Source organism: Physella acuta, unplaced genomic scaffold (assembly GCF_028476545.2).
Source record: "Physella acuta isolate Inbredline_101_S28 unplaced genomic scaffold, ASM2847654v3 ptg000373l, whole genome shotgun sequence".
NCBI lineage: Eukaryota > Metazoa > Mollusca > Gastropoda > Physidae > Physella > Physella acuta.
In genome coordinates this window covers 342,330-366,533 of record NW_026731892.1, presented here as the reverse complement: position 1 = coordinate 366,533, position 24,204 = coordinate 342,330, and the positions used below count along the sequence as shown (strand labels likewise).

Below are 24,204 nucleotides of genomic sequence, written 5' to 3'. Positions count from 1 at the left end.
CATTAAACATTCGTTCTTTGCATTTAGCGATAGATTTATTTAGATCTAGTATTTTTTAGGCTTAGAATCAATATTTATTTGTAAATCTAAATTTCCTGAAACGCATAATCTATATCTATCTAGATCTATAGGCTTACATATCTAGATCTATTATTAAATTTAATAGGCCAGGTTAATTTTAAATTATAAAAATTTAAAATATGGGCCTACACAAAAGACAAAAATATTAAAATACGACCTGCCTAAAGTAAAAAAAAAAATTGACAAGTCAGTCCTAAAAAAAAGTCAAGTAAAGAGTTAAAGACCAAAGACTAGAGTAAAGATTAAAGTCATTAAATTAAACTATTATAGTTCAATTTTTTTAAAAGATGTTGCGATATGTACGCTGTGCCATGAATGAATCAATAAAAAAATGCACTGGTGCATTCATTTTCTTACATGGATCAGGTAAGGTATTGATACTGATAGGCCTATTAATTATAATATGGCTTATGTTGCACACTTTTCTCTGTGACGTTTTTAAAAAAATATTCTGGTGTTGAAGTAGTAGGTGGTTTGTACATTTATCAACCTGCCATGTGATGTTGTTTCCAGATTTAAAAAATAAACACTCAACAGTGTGCTTGGCTGGCCCATTTGGTAAAAGATATGATGCACACTTGTATATTAGACATTATTAGATCTCCTAATAATTCAAGCTGCATTTTGTCAGGCAATTCAATTTTTAACACATTTGCATGAGAAATTAAATAGAAACTATTCTATTCTCGGCCCAGAAAGGTAGTCAATAAAGCATTATTTTTATAGTTAATTCCAAATATTTTTATCCATTAGGTCTCTAATGCTGATTTATTATTCAATTATTTATAATTTACTATATAAAAGCAAAGTGAAAGATGTCTGGTTGTTAATTTCAGCACTTAGAATATAGATCCAGTACTTCAGATGGCAGTTTTTGTTACATCACTGGGTTCCCACTCAAATCCACAGGGGAAAAAAATTGTTTTATTTAGCCATGATCAAGTTAGTTTGCATTACTTAGCTTTGCTGTTGTCATTATGCTGTGGTCATATGTAATATGGTTTCTATTGTAAGGTGGAACTGGAGAAGATTTACAAGGAGACATCAACTATATTTCTAATGGTGTGTTTTCATTTCCACATGTGAAAGTTATCTTCCCAACAGCCCCTTTAATGTAGGTAAAAAATATTTATATTTTTGATGAAATTAGAGTAGTGTAAAGTAGTCAATGAAACCAAGTAATTATTATTATAAGCTCATTTGTATTATTTATGGTCCAATTACATTAGTGTTTTCTGATGCTTGTAATAGAAACTTCTAATTTTCTTATACTACAGGCCCTATACTCTAGGAGGAGGCTACCCAGTAAATGTTTGGTTCGACAGAGTTTCTCTTGACCCTGATGGCTCAGAATGTTTGTCTTCCATAGATGCTATGGCTGAACAATTGAAAAACATAGTAGAAGCTGAAGTTAGTTCAGGCATCCCTAGAAACAGAATTGTTGTAGGTAAAATGAAAACACTTCTCAACCTATATTTAGTAAACAAATTTTTAAAAGTTCTTTGTCTATTCAAAAATATTTTAATGCCATAAACTTTTTAAGATAGGGTCTATAATTAATATTATTGACCTTTTTAAAGTTATTTTAAGTTGAAAATATAGATTTGATAAACAGACACACAGAGTATAATAAATTTAGAAGTTTAATTTAAACTTAATAAATTCTTTTCAGGAGGATTTTCCATGGGAGCTTCAATGGCTCTACATTTAGGACTTCGGCATCTACCTGATATAGCTGGAATTGTTTCCCTTAGTACTTTTCTCTACAACAACAGTGAAGTTTATAAAGTAAATACTTAATAAATTATTTTACATGTTGATTTTTTATAAAACTTTAAGAAAAAGTTTTACATCAGTTCAATTTGTTTTGTTATGCATTACAAATATGTGTGCCTCATTAGACATCTACTGATAAAGTTATACATTTCAATTGCTCTACATTAACCCAAGAAATGCTTTAAGCTAGAACTGTTATTATTAATGTTTCACTGTTCTTTTTTTGTTCACCTTTTATGCAGAAACTGGAAGCCAAAGATCAAATTCCTCCAGTGTTATTTTGTCATGGAGATGGAGATGAGCTAATAGACTTTAAGTGGGGTCAGAATATGTACAAACGTTTAACTCAACTTGGTGTTGTGGGAAACTTTCATAAAATGACAAATTTAGATCATTCTATAAATGCCACAGAGTTAAGACTAGTGAGATCATGGGTGACTGAAAGAATTCCTCTTATTGATTGACAAGTTGGATGTTAAATATAAATTGGTATAGCAAGATGGAGGATATTATGTAAAATACAAACTACCTTTATTGTTGCCTTTCGATTACTGTGCATTAAATAAACACAATGTCATAATTGATAAATTATGTTGTATGGAGGCCAAGGTGAAGTATATTTCAAACCTTCATTGTAAACTGATTTTTAAAAGTTTATATTTTTCTAGGACACATTGTCCAATACTTTGTATGCCTTGTTTTGCACTTGTCCTTCGGACATGTTATAATTGTTTTCCATATATATGTTTATACAAATAAAACAATGTCATTCATTTTCATTGGTTGAAAATTTTTATATATTATAAATATTACATAAAATATCTGTTTTTCATCAATTATAAACAAACAAAGCAAGTTACTTGGTGTGATGAGTAAAGAATATTTGTATTCAATTTTTACTTTTTTTTTTACAAGTTTTCATGTTTTTAAAAATAATATGAACATGTAAAAAGAAACAAATAAAACAATAAATAGTAAAACTGTATGCAACTCCAAAGTTGCCTATGCATAAACAAAGGGATTGGTATAATATCTATGTTTTTGTTAAAAACACATAATTTCTTGTTATCATACTAAAAAATCAGTGTTAAAAATTAGCATACAAATTTTAAGCCTTTGCCTATAATTATGAACACGATTGTAAGATACAACAACCATTATATAGACATTACTTTGGAGACCACTTTCCAAAAAGTAAATTTTCCGTGTCTAAAAGTTGTCATATTTTAGTTTACATGTAGAATCATTATAAATTCCACAATTTTAAAACAATATAAATGCTAATAATAGACATCATAAATGAAATGGAACCAATTTCATTCTGTTTGAATTCTGAGGATCTTTGATTGCTATCTGACACCTCAGAAGAAACTCCACATGTTCTGGCCAAAATCTATTATCCAAATCAATGTATGGCTGGGCTGGACTGTTGATAGATTGTTCTATCAACATACCAACTATTGAGTAAAGAGGTAAAACATTTTCTATATCAACACTTCTAGAATCATTCAGAGCATTGTCAGATTTTTTTTGCTTGACATTTTCTTTAACATTTGTTGGGGCTTTAAAATGCTTGTTAAGAAATTCTTTTAACATAGTTTTGAACTTCCTTTGAGCATCATCAATGTTTTTGTATTTTGCTTCCATCTCATCAATCACTACTTTGTGAGCAACATCATTTTCATCAACAGCGTCTAGGTTAACAGCAGACACTTTTTTCTGAAATGTGGGAATAGGTGTTTTTTTTTTTAAAGTTGATTACGTAGATGGGTAATTTTTAAATTACTTTAATTAATAAAGCGCAAGTATCGAAGTCAATAATGTAGAAGAACAAAATTAGTAATCTAAAGTATTGGTATTTCAGTACTAACAATTTTCAAATTTTATTTGCTTGTTTAAAAAATTTACTATATAAATGTACTTATTTATCAAAAAATTAAAATTGAATGACATAGATTTCATAGAACATAAAAGTAATATAATTTTAAATGTATTTCCCCATTCACCTATTGTTAAATTAATATTAATAAAACACAAACATGTTTTTAAGATCTGAACAAATTAACTTAAAAGCCTACATTCTAACCACAAAGTGAATTTACTTATGAAAAACATACTGCGGACATAAGTTTTTTTCATACCTTTAAAACTTCATTCACACTCTGCAAAAGTGAATGACTTTCTTCTTCTTGTTTTAATTCAGTGACAACTTCAGTTCTTTTTGCTCGTAAAAATGTCAGAGTTTCTTCAAGCTGTTCTATGTGTTGTATTTGCTCTTGCTGAAGAACAAGAAGTTGAATTTCTCTGCTTTCTGGCAATGTCTTTAAATCACATTCACTGATAACCTGCAGCTCAGCTTTAAGTCTGTAGTTAGTGAAAACATTTTTCAATATGCATTTCTTTAGAAATAATATTTAATAATATATAGTTTTTTAGCAGTTTGAAAAGAAAACAAAGGAGTCAAAATACTACACAATCATCAGACAATAGTAATAGGTGTGTGGGTGTGTCACTTTGTTATTGCATTCACCCAATGAATACAATTTGAGGTATACTTACATTCTTCCCTGAAATTTACAGGGCTGATCACAAATATATTGTGTTACATATCTTTTAAGAAGATGTTTTGATAGTTGGGATAGAATTGTTTGAAATTGATTTAGCACTATGGGAAACCTACAAAATTCATCAATATCATCCAACATCTCTACAAAGACTCCAACCACTAGATTATCCACAGCACATTAACCAGCCCTTTTTTAAAGTGAAGTGAAAACAAGTATGGCAAAGCTGTATTCTTTTGCCTATAAGCTTTTTGATAGTCACTGACTGGATTACAACCTCCGACCAAAAAGTTGGAGTTCTGTGGATCCTCACACTAAACAACTGGAGGACCTAGGTTTTGAAGATGACATCAGTCTCCTCTCACATCAACAACAGCATCAAGCTAAGCAAACACTGTGAAGAAGTACTTAAGACAGGGTTAAAGGTCAACTGGTAAACAACAGAAGTGATCAGAGTCCACAAAGAGGAGCAGGTGGATCGCTTCACATGTCTAGGAAGTATGCAAGTATGAGGGAGCAGATGAGGACATCAAAAGCTGCATCAGCAAGGCCACATATGCATTCAAAACCCTCAGCACAACCAAAATAAGACTGTTTAACCGCAATGAGAAATGTGTTCTCCGAAATTGTTCTAAAACATGGAGGGTAACACAAACTAATGACAACAAACTTCTGATTTCATTAACAGATGCCTGTGTTACATGTTGAACATAAGGTGGCCAGAAAAAAATCACCAAAACCCAACTGGAGATAACTGGACAAGACCGTATTGGCTAAGAAATACAAAAGCACAAATGGGATGGATGGGACACACATTGACTTACACAAACCAACAAACAAAATTACTAGCCAGGCATTAGATTGGAATCCCCCCCCCCCCCCCCGGAAACTAAAGAGAAAAGTAGGTAGATCAAAATAAACTTGGAGATAATCTATTGTTAGTTAAACACAAGCATTTAGAATGTCACTGACCCAACTTAGATTGCCCAAAATTGAAAAAGATGAAGAGGAAAGGTTGCATTTTATCCTCCACAAGGGGTCCAAGATGTATGTTTTAGAATAAAAGAATGAAAAATACATTATTCTATGTATTTAGACTGTTGTAAGTTTAAATAATTGATGATATAAATGTTCTCACCTCCCACAACCCACCCCCTTCAGCTGTTTTACATGTGAAGTCACAAACCATGGAGCATTATAAGTAAATATTTATCTGACAACTCTGATCCTATTTCCAGCTTTGCTTCACCTGTTACTGTCTTCTATCTCATTTTGACCTCTTTCCTTTTCACTCCCCCTCTTAAAACTAGACCCTAAAAGACTTGACTTTGAACATATGATGAGCAGACACCACCCATGGTTTAGAATAATTATAAGTAGGCCTAATTATATAACATAATCAGGCAAAAGTACTAGATCTAGCTTCTAAGAATAGGACTAAAAGGGTAAAACTATAGGCCTAAAGCCTGAAATAATTTAATCGAATTGTCTATTCACAGTCGACTGTGAATAGCCGTATTGGAGCTATTCACAGTCGTGACCATTTTTGATAGATTTAATATTAAAAATACCTAGATGGGCATGAAGATGTGTGGTCGAGCGGTCATGGGGAGAGGCTGTCATGCCAGAAGGTGTGGGTTCAAATCCATCAGTTGACAATTGTTCTGTCACTTAATGTATGCCTCATAAACTTATTATCAAAATATTTTTTCACAATTAGATCTAGATTCTACTTGAGTTACTCATGTTAATTTTTTTTTTTCGTTTGTGACGTAATTGTTGACATATCAATCAGCAAAAAAGAAAAAAAAAGACCTGTCCATAGATTTTTGCTAAGAGAAAAAACAAAAGTGTGATGGAAACTGAATTATAGCTGATGAAAAAAAGAACATCCAATTTTACCTGATATTTATTCTAGATCTATGTGATAATGTGAATTTTTAACGGTAATTGATAGTTGAATAGCAATGTGAACAACCAACTAAACTGATGCTTAATTAGTATTATTTATTTAAAAATTATTAGATCTATTATTCTAGTGTATAGATTTAGAGTGCATACTTGATCATCTATGACCTACGTAGCCTGTAGCAGATAGATCTATATCTGATATGAGCCTAAAAGCTAAACTAAACTTTAACCGTAATAACTTTTTTATAAAAATATAACAAAAAAAAAAAATAGCACTGCTCTCTTAATTATACCTCACTCCCCAGTCACAACAAATGATTTATTACTTAAAGATATTATTCACAGTCGTATTTAGCATGAAATGACAGCCGACTGTGAATAGCCGTATTGGGGCTATTCACAGTCGGCTGGGAATAGCCCCAATATGGCTATTCCCAACCGGCTGGGAATAGCCTTGGCCTAATTTAATATTATATTAGGCCTATGTATTTATGTAATTTAATATAAAAAACATCAAAATTCATATCCTAGGTCTAGAAGGTAATCTATCGTTTTGGGTACGTAAACAAGATGGCTTCTATAGTAAATGAGCATGGTTGCATCTATTGGAAACATCGCCAGTCTTCATTTATTTCTGAAAAGTTAAAATTCAATTGTTTAAATTCTAAAAACAGGTACATAAATGAAACAAGGAAACATTTTTGTATTTTAAAAAACATAAATCCTCCTCAAAATGTGAAATAATTATTAAAATTTAAGGAGTCACCTGTTTTTCACTTTACAAGTCGCGGGCGATTTTACGTACCCAAAACGATAGATTACCTCTAGAATTTATAAATTAGTCATTCTAGTGGCAGGAAACAAGCAGCGATGAAAGATACTTAAATAAATATTGTAAGCAGTTGAAACGTACCTTTTCTCGTGCTCCTGCATCAACTGATGTAATGTGCCAGGATTACTAGGGCCACCAATAGCACCAGTTTCAAACGTTTGGTCCCCAGCATCTGCTGACAATATTTGAACTGGATGGAGATTTTGTAATTCGGTCTGAATTTGTTTTAATTTTTTCCAGTCACGTGAAATTTGGGCTTTTAACTGTCTAGTATCAGCATCGTGTAATTCTTCTATATCCATTGTAAATGACAGGTTATCAACTGAGTTTGAGAACAATTAAATAATCATAATAATGAATATCATTTTCATTTAATCATATACCGCCATTTTTAAACAGGAAGTGTTTAGAAGGCAACCGTATATTGGACTGGATACAATATGGTAGACATTAATATAAAAGCAACTCGATAAAATATTTATTAACAGGCTTATTATAATTATTTCTATGCTCTTTTTTCCATTATAAATGTAAAACACGTAGGCCCTAAAATAAAAATAAGAGAGCTAGACTAACTTCATTTTTACCGTACCCACGTTATCTTTTTTAATGATAACTAATAATACTAGGCCTACTGTAACTTATTTATAGGTTTTATATTTCTCTAGGCCTATTATATTTATAATATAGTATAGCTCTCAATCAACCGTCCCTTTGTTTCCGAGCTTATTGAGGTAGTAGGGAATAGACTTGATTTTTTTCATAATTTTCTGCCAGTTTTCTCGATTTTCTACCTAGTGGCGTAGCGCAGTCGGGTGTTACCCGGTGCGGCACTTAATGGTGTCACCCCCCAGGGGTGTAGCGACCCATCCCGGGGACAAACTTTCAAATTTTCACACCCCCCCTTAAGTTTTTCTCTATATATTTTGCTATTTTTTGCCTTGGTGTCACCCCCCTAAATGGTGTCACCCTGTGCGCCCCCCCCCCCCCCCCTCGCTACGCCTCTGCTTCTACCCAAAAAGCCCCTCTTTCATCTTGGAAAAAGATGGTGAGCGCTTTTTTTTTAACCAATGACCGACTCTTAAGGGTATTTATTTTACTATTATACAGTCAAGGCAGAGTACGTTTTAAAATGTGTGTAAAGCCTTGTATTTAAATGTATTTTTGTGGATGTTTATTTTCTTAACTTTGTGTATAATTCTATACTTCTACTTAAAATAAGCTATTAAAATTTTTTCAACGCTCCCCCCCCCCCCCCCCCCCAGCTTTTATCCCGTTCACAATACCTCCCCACAGTATTTGTAATTTGATATTCCTTGTAATAGTTTTTCATAAGCTAAAAGCGGTAGGTGTTTAGCCTATTTAATTACTTTGAGAAACGATTAGAGCTGATTCTAAAATGTATATTTTGCAATAAATTATGATGTAAAAGAATACACATAAAGTCCAACACTTTACCATTAGTCCCAGATTCATTTACTGTCTAAATAGACATACAGTAAGACACAAATTCAATATTAATGAAAAATAAAGCATTAATCACATCACAAATCATACATAACAAAAAAAGTTGTTTTTTTTTAAATAGTAGGCACACAGGTTTGTTGTATATGGACATACAAAGTTCTTAGAATTTAGAATAAAGCCTGCTCATCATAAGCTTGTTAATTTGAAATATTTACTTTTCTCAACAAGCTGGAGATTTTTACCTATGATATGTACAATGAATAAATAAACTTGTAACTATGGAATATAAATTATTGACAATGCAATACACACAGACACAGTTATTGAATTAGTATAAGCTTTTAAAGAATTATGAATTACTTATGTGTATGTCCTTGTTAATCTGGGTGGGTAGGGGGGGGGGGGGGTCAAGTTAGTTTGAAGTGGTTTGCTCAAACAATTTTACTACTATATCTAGAAGCAATGACAAAGTTTTGCTGTTTATAAAATGCCATTTTAAAAAAAAAAAGATTTAATAATTATAAGTTTAACTAATATTAAAAGGCACATGCTTTCTTTATTTTTGAATAAACAGTAAAACAGACCTACAAACTTTTTAGATATTTAATGTAAATAATAAAATATAACATTTGGTGTAATTTTTATCCTGTCTACAAATGCAAGTGTTTCTATAAATCAGAATTTGTCATTATTAACTTGATGAATAAAAACCTGAAAACAATGCCCTGATCTTTAGTATCTTAAACTAATGTTTGCAGCTAGAAATTGAGAAGAAGTAAATAATTACTTGAAACTTGTTTTTGACAGAATCTCTATTTATTAAATATTTGTATTAAATAAATATGCTACGGTGACAAATGTACAAGAAAACTTATTGTGGCTTAGTGTTGCTGAAATAGAAATCTAAACCCCTTTTTTGCCCAGCATATTGAGTGTGCTGTGTCCTGCTTGATGTTGCACTTGCTCCCCGGCCTCTTGGTGATTGATAATCTTTGCTTCCCTTGGGCGCTGATGAACTTGAACCCTTTAATTAACCAAGAAATTATAAGTAAGACGCATACATTTTTATGTGATTAATTTTGTATCTTTATTTATAAATATACTTATACATGCCTATATACATATATATGATAATAATAATTTGTGTACCACTGCTTCTGTTTTTAAGTTTCTAGTATATTTTACAAGTAGTTTTCTTTACAGGTAGATTAAATAACAAAATCCACTCACAGGCCTATTGACATGTTTACTCCACTCAGGTGCAAGAACTATGGGATGAGGGTATGTCTGACCTAGAACTACATTTCCAGTTTCCAACTGGACCTTGCTGGCAGTCCAAATACAATGAACTCTTCCTGTTTTAATCCCAGCCAATTCTGGAACCCACAGCCTAACATAATTACCCTAAAAACATAAATTGGAAAATAAATTTAATCGCATTTTTATTCCTTTAATAGTTGTAGAATAAAAAGTCTTTTATAAATATATTTTAACTCTGTTGTACACACGTAATTAGGCCAGTCATTCACCTCTTCATCATAATCTAGTCCTTGCTTGACAACATTGAATTTTCTGTTTTCTCTAGGATCATTTCCAATGCCTGCTCCATATAGCCAGTTGCCATAGTTACTGCACACATCATGGTCAATCTACACGATAAATAATTTGTACTTGCATAAATCATTGTGAGGGTACATTAAGAGATCAATTTTTAACAAGGTATTTTAGCATATGCTGAATAAATGCTACTCACAAAAGGGTGGAAAGAGAAACCTACCAGCAGTGATTCGAACCATTCTGCTCCCAATCTCCAGTCCAGCTGCAAGTCCTTGGTTAAGAAACTGGCAACATTCTGTATAATTTACAGTTGTTTTTTTTTTAAAGTATTGGGAAAAAAAATATTTTTAGCATTTGTGTTAATAAATAGCCTTATTGCTTAACGAACAATAAAAAAAACGTACCTGGCGACCTCTATTAGACATAAAGCCTGTGGCTGCAAGCTCCCTCATATTTGCATCGACGTAGGGGACTCCTGTTTTACCCTCTGTAAAGAACATTTTTTATACCCAATTAGAAGTTCTAGTTACAATTGTATTATTATTATAATTTAAATTAGGAGTTTGCTTACCCTGCCAGGCTTTAAAATGTTGTTCATTGGTCTTCCATTTTACATTATCTCCCTTTATACCTGTTAAGAAAAAAGTTATAAATAAACAAAATATTACAATCAAATAAACAATGCAACCTTAAAAGAACTAAAAGTAAATATGTTTACTTGAAATTAAAGTAAGCAAATGGATGCTTAAATCTAATAGCAGTCCATCTCTTCCATCATAAATAAGAGGCTACAATTATTTAAAGACAATTTTAGTGAAAAAAATCTGACAATTCAGTATTAAAACAAACTATTTGTATAAAGATTACAACTTACAGTAGACTAGTAAATATGTTAATATTTGCATAGTATTTATATTGCTTTTACCCCCTGCAAAGAAGAGTTTATTTCCATATTTGAGACCAATGTAGTAAAAATAATCTCTCCATAGAAGTTCAAATATCACCCAATATGTCGATTGATTTGCTGTCCTTTCTTTTTCATATCTTTTTATTTCCCAATAAATCTTTTTTGCAGATATGCATCCATGAGCAAGCCTAAGAGTTAAAAATGGTTAGATATTTTAAAAAAAATTGTTAGAAAATTTACACATAGCATAGATGGTAAATTTAGCAGATTGGCTCCATAAAAAGAATGTCTGAAGAAATTAAATAAACTTCTCCAACTTAAAATACTTTTTTTAAACAATGCAGTTTTCAAATAGTTTAACACTTTAGTATTAAGTTTAAAAAAATCAATTCACTTGAAATAAAATTCATTTGAAATAGTTTTACCAAGGAGAAAACTTAGTAGAGAATTCAGGGCCTATCATGCCATTTCTGGTGTCTTTGTATGTAGTGACATTGTTGGTTTCCCATAAGTAGCTATTTAATCGTTCTAAAGCAGCAGACTCTCCTCCAGAAAAAGGAAAAGCTGTTCGGGGATCACTCTCTGGCCCTGTGAAGTATTTTGTTACATCTTTAAGAGTCTGACTCAAGTCAAAGTAAAAACAATTTAATTGACATCTTAATTTTCACTAGGTGATACTAACTTTGCTGAATGATAAAAATTAATATTTAGAGTAAATTTAGAGCAGAATTATATCCAACCATTAAAATTCATAAAATGAGAGAAAGGTTAAGAATTTAGACCTTTTGCTACAATTTTTTGTCATCCATACAAGTCTACATGGTCATTTTATTCCTTACTAAAATATGAGATATACGGAACAAATAAAAACTTACTAGGTAAATTAAAATCAGCAAAGCCGGGTATTTCTCCAGGATCTATTGAACAAGGTAATGGCTTTAACTTGTCAGGAATCAGTATCAATTTACGCACAGGAACATCACTTTCTACTCTCTTCCTAAACTGAGTATACACATCAGGCAAACTGAAACAGTACAAGCATTCTATTATTCAAATAACCCTGTTAGGCTTAAAATATAACTTTAAACCTTGTTATTGTTACATAAAAAGATTTGACAATATCATAATACAGAAAATGTTAAACTTTAAATTTAAAATATGTATGTAGCCTAATAGTTATGACCCCAGTTTCAGATCTTACTGTTTAGGCTGAAAGGGTAAATCTTCAATGTGATATAAAGTATGTCCCCATACTGCCGCTACTGGGAGTTTAGATTCTATTGCTTTTTCAACTTTCGTTTCTTCATCTGTTACCTTATAGAAAATACAACTGTTACAACTTTATTTCATTTAATACAACTAACACTGATCTCTTAAGCACATTCACTTTTTAAGTTGGCAAGTGTTACCTACAAGTAATGAGAGAGAACTAAATTTTAAATACTTTACATACCAAGATTTAGAGCACAAAATGTATAAGTTGAAATAAATTTCACTAATTTTCAAATAGATTCAACAGTTTCAACAGTTAAAAAATGAATTGTTGACAAAAACAGTTAAGTGATAAGCTTTCTCAGTTGCCACCTGGATAATGCATGGCATGATGGCGAATCTCATAACAAAAAATTAAACTTTGAAGCAACAAAAAACAAATAAGGTAAAAATGTAGTTATTTTAAGAAGTACCAACCTCTTTATGCAAAAATATTGATACATCTGCCTCAGAACTGAAAGTCTTAATTATTTCAGGAATAACATCTTCTGGTTTGCCTTTTCTTACGATCAAATTACTGAAGTTGTAAAATAACATTTTCAAACTTTACATTGAAATAAAACTTAAATTGTATTAAAACTTACATTGAATTAAAACAAAAAATGAAGTTTAATTTTTTAAATTTTAAAATAAATGAGCCTATGCACAAAAAATAGAAAGCTAAATGAAAAGGAAAACAAAGAGATTGTAAAATCATATAGGTCTACAATTATTAACTAAATTAAGCAAGATAATTAAACAGTAATAAGGTTATGTAACAGGCCACTGTTAATTATTAAGCTAACATGTACCTTCCAATGGATTTTAACTTCTCTCGCAAATCAACAATGCTCTCCAACAGAAATTTCAACCGATGACCACCAGTTTTTGGAAATTTATAGTGATATGTTCCTTCATAATGGCATGGGTCAAAACAGTATAGTGGAAGCAAGGCTTCACTTTTTTGGTTAGCAACAAATAGTGCCTGAAACAGAAAAAAATGAATTTTAAAAATCTTTTAGTATTTTTTCAATGAAAAAAAAGATGGGTTATCACATTTTGTAATATCCTATCAATATTTAGTTAAATATGCCATGCATTGTAGAAAAATTAAAGAATGGAGGTTTTCTTTTATTTTTTAAAGAACTTGTTCTTTTAGTTAACTCATACTATTAAGTCATCATTCCAATTTGATTAATTAAAGAAATTGATACAAAATGACTGTTAATTGTAGTAGGCAATAATAGCAACTTGACAAAAGTAGCAATAGTACCTCATTGTCATGTATCCGAAGGTCATTTCTGAATAGACAAATACCAACTTTTGATGCCATTTTCTTGTTGAACCTGGAAATATTAGTTTTAGAAAGCTTAAAAAATATACAATCTTGAGAATGACCAATGATTTCCATTTTTAAATATATAATAATTATACTTATTTGCAAATAAAATATACATTTATTCATGATAATAACAGTAATTTAGTTTTGCGTAGTAATAACTTTCTAATGAGGACAGATACACATATACATTACAATCATACACATACAGACCATTATCATCATTCCTGTGTACACCTTGCCATCAGACTAAAACTATAATGTGTGTGTTATTGCCATCAGACTAAAACTATATATGTGTGTGTTATTGCCATCAGACTAAAACTATATATGTGTGTGTTAGTCTTACAGCTACAACGATGTCACAATTTAGTTTATGTCAACCCCCAATTGCACATTTTTGTGAAATATTAACTCTGACAATTTGAGTGGGAATAGCCACTTCATTTTAAAAATTACAATTCAAAATGTAAAGCATGACGTCTCATTTCCTGGGCCGTCACCATGAACCCTCACAACATTTTCTAACCTTTTCCCTTCCGCTTTCCCCCTTTATTATTAAATATAGTGACATATTTTATCTCATGGACAACACAGAGATAAGAATTTAAAATGTCAAAATTTTATTTTTGTAAGAAGGATTTCAAAAGTGTGAAAAAAATGCCTGTTCTATTAATATAATGAACAATGTATGTGTGTGTCTGTCTTTTATGCAATACTACATCTTTCATCACATAACCATGACTTTGGATAAGTTGTTAAGATTGCTCCTGGGAAAAAAAATTTCAAATTCGCTGGGGTGGCGCCCCGGGAGGGTGCAATTTTTCTCAATATACGAAATATAAAAAAATAAAGTCTAATGCCGTTTGACACCGTTCATCCGAATGCCATGAAACTTTGAGCAATTGATGAGAATACTCACAAGAAGGTTTCTGGGGGAAAAATTCAATAAATACTTAATTAATTAAATCTAATGATAATGAAGGGAGATAGTTTTTTTTTGGTTAAGGCACGACACACAACACTATGCGTGCGTGGTATGTGGCCTGACCGACCGAAAAGAGATTGTTTATATTATTGTTTTGAGTTTATATTTAACTCAATGCAATGAGCCCGCTGGTTGGTTGAGGCCAGGCCTGGGGGACGATCTGTCCGGGATTCAAAGGGTCGATTCTAAATATTGTCCTAAAAATAATATGCCCGCAAATAAATGATGGTTTACAGTATTTCTGGTGGTTTCCGGAATGGTTTGGCAGACTACCCCATGGTTTTACTGCTTTTTACTGCTGTACAGTTCCAAAATAAATAACCGATGCTATGTTGTGATTTTACCCCAATTTATTTATTATTATTATTATAGTTATAGGCATAAATTCAAAGAAATAGAAAATAAAAAGCTTACGTCATTGAACTTATTGAAGTCTAATCAATCTCTGTGGCTGTAGGAGTGAGGACTGTTACTGTTACTGTCTGTTACTGTTAAACTACTGTAGGACTGTAGGCCTACTTTAATTAATAATTATTTATTAATTTATCAAAGTTAGGCCCAAGCACTACCTATACTGAGACTATACCTATACTCTAGTACTACCTAAGTCAACTAGTTACTAAAGGTGAAGTGCCCACTATTTACTATTTATTTATTTAGTACTATTTATTTAACTATTAACTAGTATTAACTATTTGGTCTGTTACATAATATGCGAAAACATCGATTGAAAACAGAAACTTTCCAGATACATCCACGAAATTGTGGCCAAAATATTTAGAATAGTTTTAGATCTAGATCTAGGCCTATATTATCTATATCCGAATTTAATCGGAAGGACACTGAGTAGCGAAATTAATTTTTAATAATTAGATCTACAATTTACACCAAAAAGGAAGTCTTTCACAAACGCAAAATAACTGATTAAATTTAGTTTTTATCATCAATATTAGGCTCAATGCAAATATTTTGTGACATTTTCTGGAACTCCCCACGCCCTTTGTCACAAATGTAACAAAAGCCACAATCCGTGTGACGTCGTAAACGATGTTTTCCAGCTTTATTACTTTCTCGTATACGAAGTATAGAGAAAGTAGTGTACACCTCCCCGAGTCGGAAAAACACAATTTTGCAATCTTGTCCGTAAGTCTGTGTGTGGGTATGTGTGTGTGTATGTGTGTCTATGAACACGATAAGTTGAGTACCGTTACAGCTAGGTTGATGGAATTTCATATACATAAGTATTATATCAAATTTGTAGTTCTCTATCAACTTTTCAGCGATTTCCGGTTACCGGAAGTGGCAGTTATTCTACTTTCAATTTTTCAAAAGGCTTTAACTTGAGTACTGATAATTGAAATTTCACATGTAAGTAAAAGATCTAATTCTCTGCATTTTATCAAAATTTGATTAATTTCCGTTGACCGGAAGTAGTAATTTACGCTATTTCCGATTTCTGACAAAAACTCATGTGAATTTATGAAGTACTAATAATATTCCGCACTATTATACACAGATTTCTTTGGCGTTCACTTGGTGCGCAATTCTTTTTTCTACGAGATTCTATTCTTTTTTAAAAAGTTTAAGTAATGGATTAAAAATCATGTCTATGTCCCGAGGTGCCATCCCCCGTAGTGTTATATAAGAATATTCGAGAAACTTTTGGGGGAGATCACTCCCGGTTTATTTTTACATTAAATAAGTACAAACCATTTGAATATAACATGCCTTATTTTTATTTACATCAGTGTAGTTCATAAGTTTCATGCAACTTATTTAGTCAACAAGATTTTATTTTGAATAATTAATTAATAAACCATTAGTAAAGGCCAAAGGGTCATCCATAGCCATAAGCACAAATGGTGTCACGCTTTTTTGTGTGTGAAGCCCCCTCCCTATAATCACATCAGACAGAATCCTACATACTACATCGCCCCCCCCCCCCCTCTCAAAACTGCAGTTTAATGTAATTTAAAACATCGATTTCCTTCTAAAATTTTGACTGAGTTCATTCAACATAGAGCATATTAATCAATTTCTATTACAAATTTCAAAAAGTTTCTAAAACGCGAAATAACAATTAAAATTCAGTTTCTAATATTTTTTTTTCAAATGCAAAAGTGGGTTGTTACACAATCTGAACACCCCTTCCCCCTAATGACATATCGTCACAAAATTACAACCCCCACACCCCACTAAGAGTGTGACGTCATTTATGGACGACCCCCTAATGCCAATTAGTTCTGACAACACTTTTACTTCATATGCCGAGGTCACAGAAACAAGTAAACTCTACTTCACTTTTCCCATGGTCCATCAGGCTTAAGGGAACTTTACTTTTGCCAATGAAACAAAATAACAGTCACAACATTTAGTTAATCAAAAGAGCTGGTAACAGTATTCAAGCTACAATGAGTAATCCTCCTTCTAGAATCAATAAGCAACAGATGCAAAAGGTGAACAGCTGCACCATACATGGTAATTTTTTTCAGCTGAATAATTTTATGTTAAAAAAACTATGGCTGCAGAAATTCTGTTGTTAAGCCATAGAAAACCCTATAGACTAGTTACTGTGATTGAAGATGATTCCAGTAAAATTGTTATCGTCACAACCACAGCCATTTGCAGTAGGCCTAACTACATGGAATCCTTATATTAAGCAATTTTGCTGAAGATTTTTGTTTTCAGAGTATCTATAAATGTCTATTTTAGCTCTTATCAATAATAGAGCATCTGAAATATCTGAAATCAATTGTAAAAATAGAGTAAAATTGTAAGAGGATCATTTAAAATCACTCTTACATCATTATTACTCCAGCCTTCAGAATACCACTTTGTTGTTTTTGTTACATGTTTTTTTATAAGAAAAAAGTATCTGCAAATGATAAATGTTTTATACAAACATTATAAAAGAGAATTTTAAGAAATAAACTGCTTTTATAAAGTGTGCATACTTTGGAAGTAAGCTGACTTGAGCTTAGGGAAGATGCAGGTAGAGCTCATTAAATAGTTCAAATGCACAACCAGCTGCAACTTTTTAGGATGTTTCTATTCTACAAACTGTGAAACCTACTGTTCTGGCACCTTATAAATCCTAATAAAATCTTGCTCAATGGACAACTTGTATTTTTAAAAAATCTCTTATGTCAAGGCATTTGTATGACAAGATACTCATCTAGTTAAAAATCTCGATTTTGAACCCTTGGGTAGGTGAGGCTCGTTAGCTGGGGACAGCCACTCTTCTAGGAGAGACAACTCCAAAGTCAAACAACTGCTGCCTTGTAGTTTGTTCTTCGTTGGACAAAGGCTATGGAAGCAAATCCAAAAAGAAAAGCAGGCTGAAATCGAAGTCAATGGCCTCAATGGCGCATAACCAGTTGACACGTATCCTTAATTGTGATGGAAGCGTGGTCGAGTCGGCAAAAGAACATGGCAGATAAGGCTCGATCCCTTCCAACCAGTGTTTCTTCCAGACTTTTTTCTCCGGGGGGGGCACTTGAAATCTTCGGGGGGGCGGTAAACTTTCTTCGGGGGGGCGGACACTGTTAAAAGTATATATTTTCTATATAAATTATATAAATTTCATATCGTTCGGGGGGGGCGGTAAAAATTTTTCGGGGGGGCTTTGCCCCCCCGAAGAGATGCCTGGAAGAAACTCTGCTTCCAACACTAAAAATTAAGAACGAAGATGAAGAAGATCTAGTTAATTTAATATACTAACTCTTAGGATTAAAAAAATGTTATGTCAATTTACAACAAAGAACAAAAAGCAAATCAAAACAACTTATTAGTCCATAACATTTTTTTAAATTTTCAATTGATCTTTATATTTTGCAACCTATTATAATGTTGTTTTTTTCACACTAAAGGTACTTTAATAACATTTAGATTACTTTTGTTGCTAAATAAATTTATTTATAAGCCTATATAATCGTAAATGATTATAATATTTTAGAAACATAACTTCTGTACCTAAAGGCAGTTTCAATTATCTGTTGTAATTTTCACTTATATAATAAAGACTTTTCAAGTACATCTTGGTACACCATTATCACAAAGTAGAAACATACCAGTAGTGATACCAAGGACGAAGTAATTACTGTGGAAATGAAAAAAAAAATATTTCACCTGTCCACATTTATAGAAGTGCCATAATGTTTTATAAGCATCAGAAAATCTCTGAAATTTTTTTTTTTTGTAATTTTAAAAAACAAAACAATCAAGTAAGCATGCAACAATGTTAAAGGACAATAAATAGAATTAATGGGAAGACTGAAAGAAACATTCTAGGATTCTTTTTAAACAAACCAAAAATGTTTTTAAATGTGTTAATTTTCTATAATTAATTTTTTTGCCACTTTAGAGGCTGTACCTGGACTGAGTGCATACAGTCTGCCTATTGTCACAATAATATTTATAAACACATTTCAAATTATATCTACCATCAAATATATCTTATGAAACCAATGTTTTTTTTTTACAAAGCCATATCATCTTATAATTAGTTGATTAAGTCATAAAAAAACAATGTATACATTAAAGATAAAAATTAATTTAATTTTCTTCTTTTTGTTACGATATTCTTTGGAAAACATTTTTAAAAGAATAGAATAATCTTTAGTGAAAATTGTCTTTAAAAATACCTTAAAACTTTAAAAATTAAAGTGTTGAGCTTTATTAAATACAAAATTTAAAAATTTCAGCCAAAGAAAAACAGTTAATCTCTAGCTGACAGATAGGAAATGTTAAGTTAGTTGATCTCCAAAGTAAGGTAAAAAGTGAACAAAAAAATTATTTTTTTTCAACAAATAGGTGATGGACAATTTAAGGGTTTGAGATTTCAATGTATTGAGTACTACAAAAATAAATAAAAATAGTTGTACAATTTTAATCTTGAAATACATCTTTTTATTATAACAGTTGTGAAGTTTCTAAGTATTTAAGTTAACCTTATAAAATGGATGAAAGAAAATGGAGCTCAACTGAAACTTTTTTTAGTTTTAGGATAAATTAAAAAATACAAATGCTTTATGTTGGTTTTAATAATTAAATGTAAATAACAAATTATCTTTGAACAGTTAACGTGAAACATGTTGAAAAAAGAAACCCAGTGAGTAATTCATCATAAATGGCTAGTGTGATGATCCAGAATTATATCCAATAATTAAATGTATGCTTTGTCAAGAGAAAAAAAAGAAAGAAACAACTACTAAAAAACTTACAAAATAATTATTGCACTTTAATTGTGATAACCATAAGTGAAATTAACAACAAAAGAAGTACAATCCCTTTAAGAAAAAAATTGCTGATCTATCTACAACAATTCAATTCTACCTTTAGATGTTGATGAAATACCAAGATTGCCAGTCAAGGGATTAACAACATTTATTTCTCCTGTAAAAGAAATCTTAAACATTTTGTTTAAGTCAGATGATGACAATGTTTTAGTTAAAAAATGATTATCTGGCCATGTTACTTTCATTGAAGTAGCCTCAGAGTTACCAAGACCAAAATGAGCAACTGGTTCCATTTCACACAAATATCCAGAACCTCCATCACAGAAGCGAGTCAATTTTGTGCCATCAGCCAAAGTAATTTCAACCTTTGACCCTCTGGCTGGTGCTCCATTTTGTGTCAGAGGTAAAACTCGTATCCATTTGTTTCCCCTTGTTCTGTTGCCAGCCACATGATACAATGTTAGAGCTTGTTCTTTGGACTCCCCATGAGAAACCAGAAGCTCTAAAACACCATCTCCATTGATATCTGACACAGCAGCACCTGGTGTAAATACATTAATTTCAAATCTTAAATTCATGCTTTAAAATAATGCATAAAATAATATAGGAATTTTAAAAATTTCCCAATAAATTTTACCTGTGCCATAAAAAAAAGGTTCTGCAGCATCCCCAATGTCATCTGTTTCTATGTTCACACTCTGCCCATTAGCTTTCAATCTAAACAACTTGTTGCTCGCATCCATATTGTAATAGACAATGTTATTCATAAAGACTTGGATATCTCCACTGTTGTCAAAGTCTGCGGCAATGACAGTGCGAATGGGAGAGGGTGTTGAAAACTCTGGGGTGGCTACATCCTTGTGGAATGTGTAAACATGTGGTTATGTATTAAGTATGTGTTGTAGGTGCCAATCCTCCTAGTATTCTCAATTATTGCTTAAAAAAACAACTAAGGCATATTTCTTGATACATTGATGGCACATATAAATATGTTTTTAATTAGAGCACAAGTAACTATTGTTAGAAAAAAAATTAAATTTCATACTAAAAAGCTAGGCTTTCCAGAGACATCTGTTCCTTGAATTTGAACTCTGTGAGGACCAACCCAGTTGCCATAAATAATATCTGTTTTTCCATCATTGTTGACATCAGCTATGGTGACACCACGACCAGGCTCAAAATCATCTAGCTCTAGAAAAAAGAAATTTGAAACATGCAATTCAGTTTTCTGCTAAATTTGAGAGAAAAAAAGTTAATAAAGTTTAATTCAGTCAATATTTTTAAAAAAACACATTTTTTTAGCAATACATTGAGTAAATCAGATGTTAAACTTACTGACAGTTTTAGCAACATTTTCAAAGTGACCTAGTCCATCATTTTCAAAAAGGGCATTATCTCCCCTATTTCCCAATCTTGAGTTGCCTTCATTGACAAAGTAAATATCTGAGAATCCATCATCACCCAGTATTGGTCCCACAACAATACCACGACCACCTACATGGCAGAAAAGTTTATTTTAAAACAAGCCATGTTCAATTCAAAATATAAAACCATTTAAAAATTACCAAAATTGAAATTTATGAAATTTAAATAATGTTTTTATATGTAGTTATTAGTAGTTAAGTTTTTACCTGTAGAAAAATTAATGCCAACAGACTCTGCAACATTATGAAGAACAACAAAACCTTTGCCTGCATCATTCAGTGGACTACTTACATCCATTTCAATGAGTCCAAATTTTCCCAAACCTCCTTTGAACAATTTTTCAGAAAAATTCTTTAATAATGTATACCTCTATAGGGGATCAAGACTAACAGAATTTCAAAATTAGTGTATTCTCTATTTAGAAAATATTTGCTATATAGTTAAAATAGTTAATGAGAAATGTACTTTGTGCATAAGTAGCCACAACAAATCCATATTTTCCTGATCCAGTCCGGTCCACACAAGCAACTGATCTGCCTGCAAACATTGCTGATACATCTTTGTTAACCTCATCTTCAAACAAGTCTTCATACTTTCCATTGCGCCACTTACAAAATAATAGATAAATAAATAAATAATGAGAGGTAAAAATCTTTCTTCTTCAGACTACTTAACTTAGAATTTTAAAAAATAATAATGTTACATTAAATAACTTATCTTACCTTAAATAATTTATCTTTGACAAGTTTTGGCCCTGAATACCGATCATTGGTGTTGAGAAAATAGATCTCTTCCAGTCCATCGCCATCTATATCACAGGCACAAACACCAATGGCTGCACCTTAAAAATAATTTAAATATCACTGTAGTTCAAAGTCAACAACAAAAATTTCTGGGTGTAAGTTAAGTCTGTCAATGAGAAGTATGGTTGAATCAAAGTGTCTTAGATTTGTGACATTTATCTTGTTCTTGACAATAATGCAGGTGAATGGTTGAACAAGTCTCTTATAATTTATATTACAAGTATTTATTTTAATTTTTCTGACAATAGTGAAATTATTATAGGCCTAGATCTAAATCTAGATCTATATAAAATTAATATGCAACAGGTGGGGGGGGGGGATTGGCTTTCTTTTAGGGATTCAAAGGGTTAAATCGACCAAATAATTGTAAAGTCTACTCATTGGCTTTTATATCTAGATCTATTTAAATTTACAAAGTAATATTTGGGGGTTTTTTTTTGGAGGAGGGGGGGTGGGGAGAGTAATCTAATTCTTAACAAGCATTATCTTCCTTTACGGGAGTTTACGCAAATGTATTTTATTACCATCAGGGTCACGTAGTGCTTCATAAGGGCTGCCAGGTTGAGCAATGTTTGTAAACCTGTTTGTTGTTACATCTAACTGCAGTACAAAGTTGGGGCCTGAAAAACTGGATAATAGTTAAATAATTAGTTACTAGATCTAACTTAAATTAGTAACTAGTAGTATCTAGATCTAGATATCTAAACCTAGTTTAGATATTAAAGATTTTTTTTTTTTGCGTTTACAAATTTACACTTTACCTGGCTAACCTAGATTTATATAACAAAATCTATAAATAGGCATTTTAACCATGCAGTATTATTATGATTAATCAAATCATTTTAAATATCGACAACACTACGCTATAATTTTTGTTATAATATTACTAAGATTCCTCACACTTACCCAGCGACAATCCATTCCATTGGTCCATCACCTTCACCAACATTTGTTACAGCAACGCCATAATTTAATTGTTTAGTGTTTGTTGGAAGTAGTGATGTCATGTCTTTAAACATCCCATTGTTGTTACCCTGAATTTGATCAACACTGGCACTACAGACAAACAATAAAACCACAGTAAACATCCTATGTGGTTTGACAAACATGACTTTTCTAACCATATGCGTTTAATGCAGCACGCGCAATATTAAAATGTGGGACTGCAGAGAAATTCTCGTGGAGCTACTTCCTTTATTGAATGTTACATAATTATGCTCCGGTGCAGCGGCGGATTAATGGTGGGGAGTAGTGGAAAGAATTGGGCAGAAAGGGCATATATCTTGCCCCCAATTTTTTCGGGGCTCCCAAAATTTGCTCTCAAAAGAAAAAGAGAATTTAATTTTCCTACAGACTATGATTTCTGTTTGTTAAATGATCGTTTCTTCTTCTTCTTCGTTCTTAATTTTTAGTGTTGGAAGGGATCGAGCCTTATCTTCTAGAGGGTTTAAACTCGAAACTTTTTTTTTTTCGAATTTATCAACCATGAGCTTTGCCGACTCGAGCATGCTTCCATCACAATTAAATGATCGTTTGAATGTTCAAATTACCAAACAAGTAAAAGACCACATAGGGGTCATCCATAAATGACATCATACTCGTAGAGGGGAGGGGGGGGGGGGGAGTCCGTAATTTTGTGACGGTGTGTGACGAAAGGGAGGGGGGGGGGGTTCAGATGGTGGGACGTCACACTTTTGCATTATAAAAAAGCAATGTTAGAAAAACGAATCTTAGACGTTATTTCGCGTTTTAGAAAACTGCTTTAATAAATTGCAATAGGAATTGATTAAAATACTCTATTTTGACAGAGTTCAGACAAGATTTTGGGAAAATATCGATATTTTAAGAAAAATGCAACTGCAATTTTGAGGGGGGTCGTAGGCTGAGGTGTCTGGCTTTTTGTGACGATATGTGTGACGGAGTGGAGGGGGGAGTTAAAAATCGTCAAAAAAGCGTGACGTCATTTATGGATGACCCCATATGAGTAACTGTCCCCCCCCCCCCTCACGTCAATATCAAATGTATGTTACCTCAAGCGACGCCCCCTAAAACAACAAAAGTCTCAT

At 32.0% G+C, this 24,204-nt stretch overlaps 4 protein-coding genes across 8 annotated transcripts; 1 reads left to right on the top strand and 3 right to left on the bottom strand.

The window, feature by feature from the left end:
- The first annotated feature begins 311 nt into the window (after positions 1-311).
- LOC131941765 (lysophospholipase-like protein 1) lies at positions 312-2,625 on the top strand. Its single transcript, XM_059301244.1, has 5 exons — positions 312-447; positions 1,096-1,195; positions 1,359-1,528; positions 1,754-1,869; positions 2,100-2,625. The coding sequence occupies exons 1-5, from the start codon at positions 369-371 to the stop codon at positions 2,319-2,321; spliced, it is 687 nt and encodes a 228-aa protein (XP_059157227.1). The 5' UTR covers positions 312-368; the 3' UTR covers positions 2,322-2,625.
- A 60-nt stretch (positions 2,626-2,685) lies between these two features.
- On the bottom strand, positions 2,686-7,544 carry LOC131941764 (centromere protein K). The gene is made up of 3 exons (XM_059301243.1): positions 7,246-7,544; positions 3,999-4,221; positions 2,686-3,576 (listed from the first exon to the last, which is right to left on the bottom strand). Exons 1-3 carry the CDS (start codon positions 7,464-7,466, stop codon positions 3,151-3,153), a joined length of 870 nt encoding a protein of 289 aa, XP_059157226.1. The 5' UTR covers positions 7,467-7,544; the 3' UTR covers positions 2,686-3,150.
- A 1,080-nt stretch (positions 7,545-8,624) lies between these two features.
- LOC131941815 (cryptochrome DASH) lies at positions 8,625-15,426 on the bottom strand. Of its 5 annotated transcripts, none has more exons than XM_059301354.1 (14): positions 15,381-15,426; positions 13,620-13,692; positions 13,159-13,331; positions 12,785-12,884; positions 12,297-12,409; positions 11,971-12,119; positions 11,521-11,683; positions 11,114-11,283; positions 10,760-10,819; positions 10,593-10,675; positions 10,409-10,483; positions 10,161-10,280; positions 9,862-10,035; positions 8,625-9,655 (listed from the first exon to the last, which is right to left on the bottom strand). In XM_059301354.1, the coding sequence occupies exons 1-14, from the start codon at positions 15,395-15,397 to the stop codon at positions 9,503-9,505; spliced, it is 1,623 nt and encodes a 540-aa protein (XP_059157337.1). In that variant the 5' UTR covers positions 15,398-15,426; the 3' UTR covers positions 8,625-9,502. The 5 variants fall into 5 exon arrangements, with proteins under 5 accessions (XP_059157337.1, XP_059157339.1, XP_059157340.1 ...); XM_059301356.1 differs by lacking the exon at positions 15,381-15,426 and adding an exon at positions 15,088-15,121; XM_059301357.1 differs by lacking the exon at positions 15,381-15,426 and adding an exon at positions 14,608-14,961.
- A 3,043-nt stretch (positions 15,427-18,469) lies between these two features.
- LOC131941816 (cartilage acidic protein 1) lies at positions 18,470-23,332 on the bottom strand. Its single transcript, XM_059301359.1, has 10 exons — positions 23,045-23,332; positions 22,663-22,766; positions 22,058-22,176; positions 21,801-21,942; positions 21,542-21,661; positions 21,246-21,404; positions 20,956-21,101; positions 20,548-20,767; positions 20,008-20,451; positions 18,470-18,772 (listed from the first exon to the last, which is right to left on the bottom strand). The coding sequence occupies exons 1-10, from the start codon at positions 23,260-23,262 to the stop codon at positions 18,678-18,680; spliced, it is 1,767 nt and encodes a 588-aa protein (XP_059157342.1). The 5' UTR covers positions 23,263-23,332; the 3' UTR covers positions 18,470-18,677.
- Between the last annotated feature and the right edge of the window lie 872 nt (positions 23,333-24,204).